The sequence below is a fragment of the Priapulus caudatus genome, unplaced genomic scaffold (assembly GCF_000485595.1).
Source record: "Priapulus caudatus unplaced genomic scaffold, Priapulus_caudatus-5.0.1 Scaffold25, whole genome shotgun sequence".
Taxonomy (NCBI): Eukaryota; Metazoa; Priapulida; class Priapulimorpha; order Priapulimorphida; family Priapulidae; genus Priapulus; species Priapulus caudatus.
The window spans coordinates 104258-106881 of NW_014577086.1; the positions used below are offsets into that span (position 1 = coordinate 104258).

The window sequence follows — 2624 nt, forward strand, 5'->3', positions numbered from 1 at the left end:
CTGTAAGCAATACGTAATCTTCAATTCAGCTGGTCCCTCTCACTTCTGTGCTGCATCATGCACGATGCACGCGCGAGTCTTAATCTCAATGCCTACTATTATCTAATCGTTTCGTCTTTTGCATATGATATCCAGCGCATGGCATGGTTATCTATTGTTTTATATCACAAAGTGGTAAAGATGCAGGATGCTGTCAATTAGGGGCCGAGTTATAGAGCGAAAGGAAAATATGATCAAGGTCAAGGGAAAAGTCAAATAAAGGACGTATAGTGACCTGGTTTTGGTACGCTGCACACCTTCTCCCCAAGATGTGTAAGTAGACTATGTTTGGTCACGCTAGGTCAATTAGGGGCCGAGTTATAGAGCGAAAGGAAAATATGATCAAGGTCAAGGGAAAAGTCAAATAAAGGACGTATAGTGACCTGGTTTTGGTACGCTGCGCACCTTCTCCCCAAGATGTGTAAGTAGACTATGTTTGGTCACGCTAGGTCAATTAGGGGTCGAGTTATAGAGCGGAAGGGAAAGTCTGCGGCGGTGGCGGCTGTACAGACATGAAACCATAGTATCCCCGCCGACTTCGTCACGGGGGATACAATAATGAATAAACTGATGAATAAACATTAAACCCAAATAGTTCATTAGAATACATCGTACATTAGAAAACTAATTAATAATAAAAATACATCACTTCTATGTTGTATGTCATTTGTACATACTGAACACATGTTAGTCCCATAATCTTATTTAATGAAGATTTTGAAATCCTAAAATCATTACCCATTGATGGCACAGCCGACTTATGGAAATTGCCCACCCATAGACTGATGGAATTGCATCATTGAAAACTGGCACGTGGAAAGATTACTAGAGAAGAGATCTACGGCTCTTCATAAGCATTAGCAGCGTATAACGCTTACAAAACGAGAGATGAAGGAAAAGAGGGCCGTCATCGCTACGACTCACAGAGAATCTCATCACAAGCTACGACGAGAATCACCTTTGTGATAACATGCCTCTGAGTCTCATGAAGCCACCTCAGCATTGATCTCAAGCTCCAGGGCGCCGTTGTCAGAAACATCGTAAAGTTAATACTAATTAATGTTAATGTTAAGACTATTTTGTTTGTGACAACGGGCCCCTGGCCTTCTGGGGACCATCGCACCACGTAAAGCGGCGGACACACCATGCAAATTTATTCGCACGTCCGCAGCGATTGTAAAATCGCAGCGATTAATATTCGCATGGTGTGTCCGCCTAAGCGCGGGAGAATTTCATCCGCACCAAAATTCGCAGCGATCAAACATGTTTGATATTTTGGATTTTTACCACTGCGTACAAATTCGCATGGTGTGTCCGTGGAAGCGAAAATCAAGCCGGCCGATTGTTTTTGGCCGATCGAATCATTGATCAGTATGCTAATCACGTGACCACATGACTGTTGGAGCCATGGTTGGAGCCAGTAGATCGCGTGTAGTGTGTCCGCTGCGGACGTGCGAATAAATTCGCATGGTGTGTCCGCTCAATTATCGCATGCGGGTGCGAATAATTATTTTCGCCGCGGATATGATCGCCCCGGACGTGCGAATAAATTCGCATGGAGTGTCCAAGGCTTTACGCCACAATGCCAACGAATACCCGAGGTGCTTGTTATTTGTATGAGATTGTGACTGCTACTCACTTTCCATACGGGACATTCCTGGCAGAGGGCACTGCGCTGTAGTAGTACTGCTTGAAATCATCCATCCATACCTCTGCCGCCCGTCTCGTGTTTCTGCAGACAGATCGCGATCACAGATTAAGAAAAATCGAAGCGCTTTGAGTAAAATCAGTCATCAGTCAAATCAGTGTAGTGAAAGTAAGAATGCTGTATCAGTGTATGTGCGGGTATATGTGTGTATGCGTGCGTGCGTGCGTGCGTGCGTGCGTGCGATGTATACATATTTGTGCGTGTGCGAGTTTGTTCGTGCACGAGTGCGCGTGTGTGCGTGCGTGTGTGTGAGGGAGAGAGAGACAAGGCACTAGAGAGAAAAGACGAGAGGGAAAGACAAGGATAGATATATAGATAGATAGGTAGATAGATAGATAAATAGATAGATAGATAGATAGAGGGGAGAGAGAAAGAGAGGGGAGGGAGAGAGATGGGGCGAGGGAGACATGCAGACAACACTATAGCACTGATTTTAATTAAATATATGTGAATTGTCCTGAAATGATTTTGCCGGTTATAGACAGAAAATTTCTGCCGTGCATTTATATCTCCAATAGTGCGGACATACAGAATAACCAATTCTAATAATGCTTCCGTTTATAACGAGCGCAAATCAAAATAAGAATAACGCCAGGCTCAAAAATTTGAAATAATGAACCATCATGCAGAAGTCCCTAGGACTACATTAAATGTTGAGCTTCAAGAACCCAGACTGATGAGACTGGTTATATATAGCTATAATTATTCTGGTTGGTCTTCTAACGCGATATTCGTAATGTGACGCACGTGTAATCCGATACACGTTCACGCACACACACGCACGCACGCACCCACGCACGCACACACGCGCACTCGTGCACGAACAAACTCGCACACGCACAAATATGTATACATCGCACGCACGCACGCACGCACG

At 44.4% G+C, this 2624-nt stretch overlaps 1 protein-coding gene across 1 annotated transcript in view; it reads right to left on the reverse strand.

The window, feature by feature from the left end:
• The window catches only part of LOC106814058 (polypeptide N-acetylgalactosaminyltransferase 2-like), a 124652-nt gene that overhangs the window by 9224 nt on the left and 112804 nt on the right, over positions 1-2624 (reverse strand). The window contains exon 10 of the mRNA XM_014818331.1: positions 1679-1771. Within this exon, the coding sequence (XP_014673817.1) occupies positions 1679-1771 (93 nt within the window). The remainder of the gene's footprint in view (positions 1-1678; positions 1772-2624) is intronic.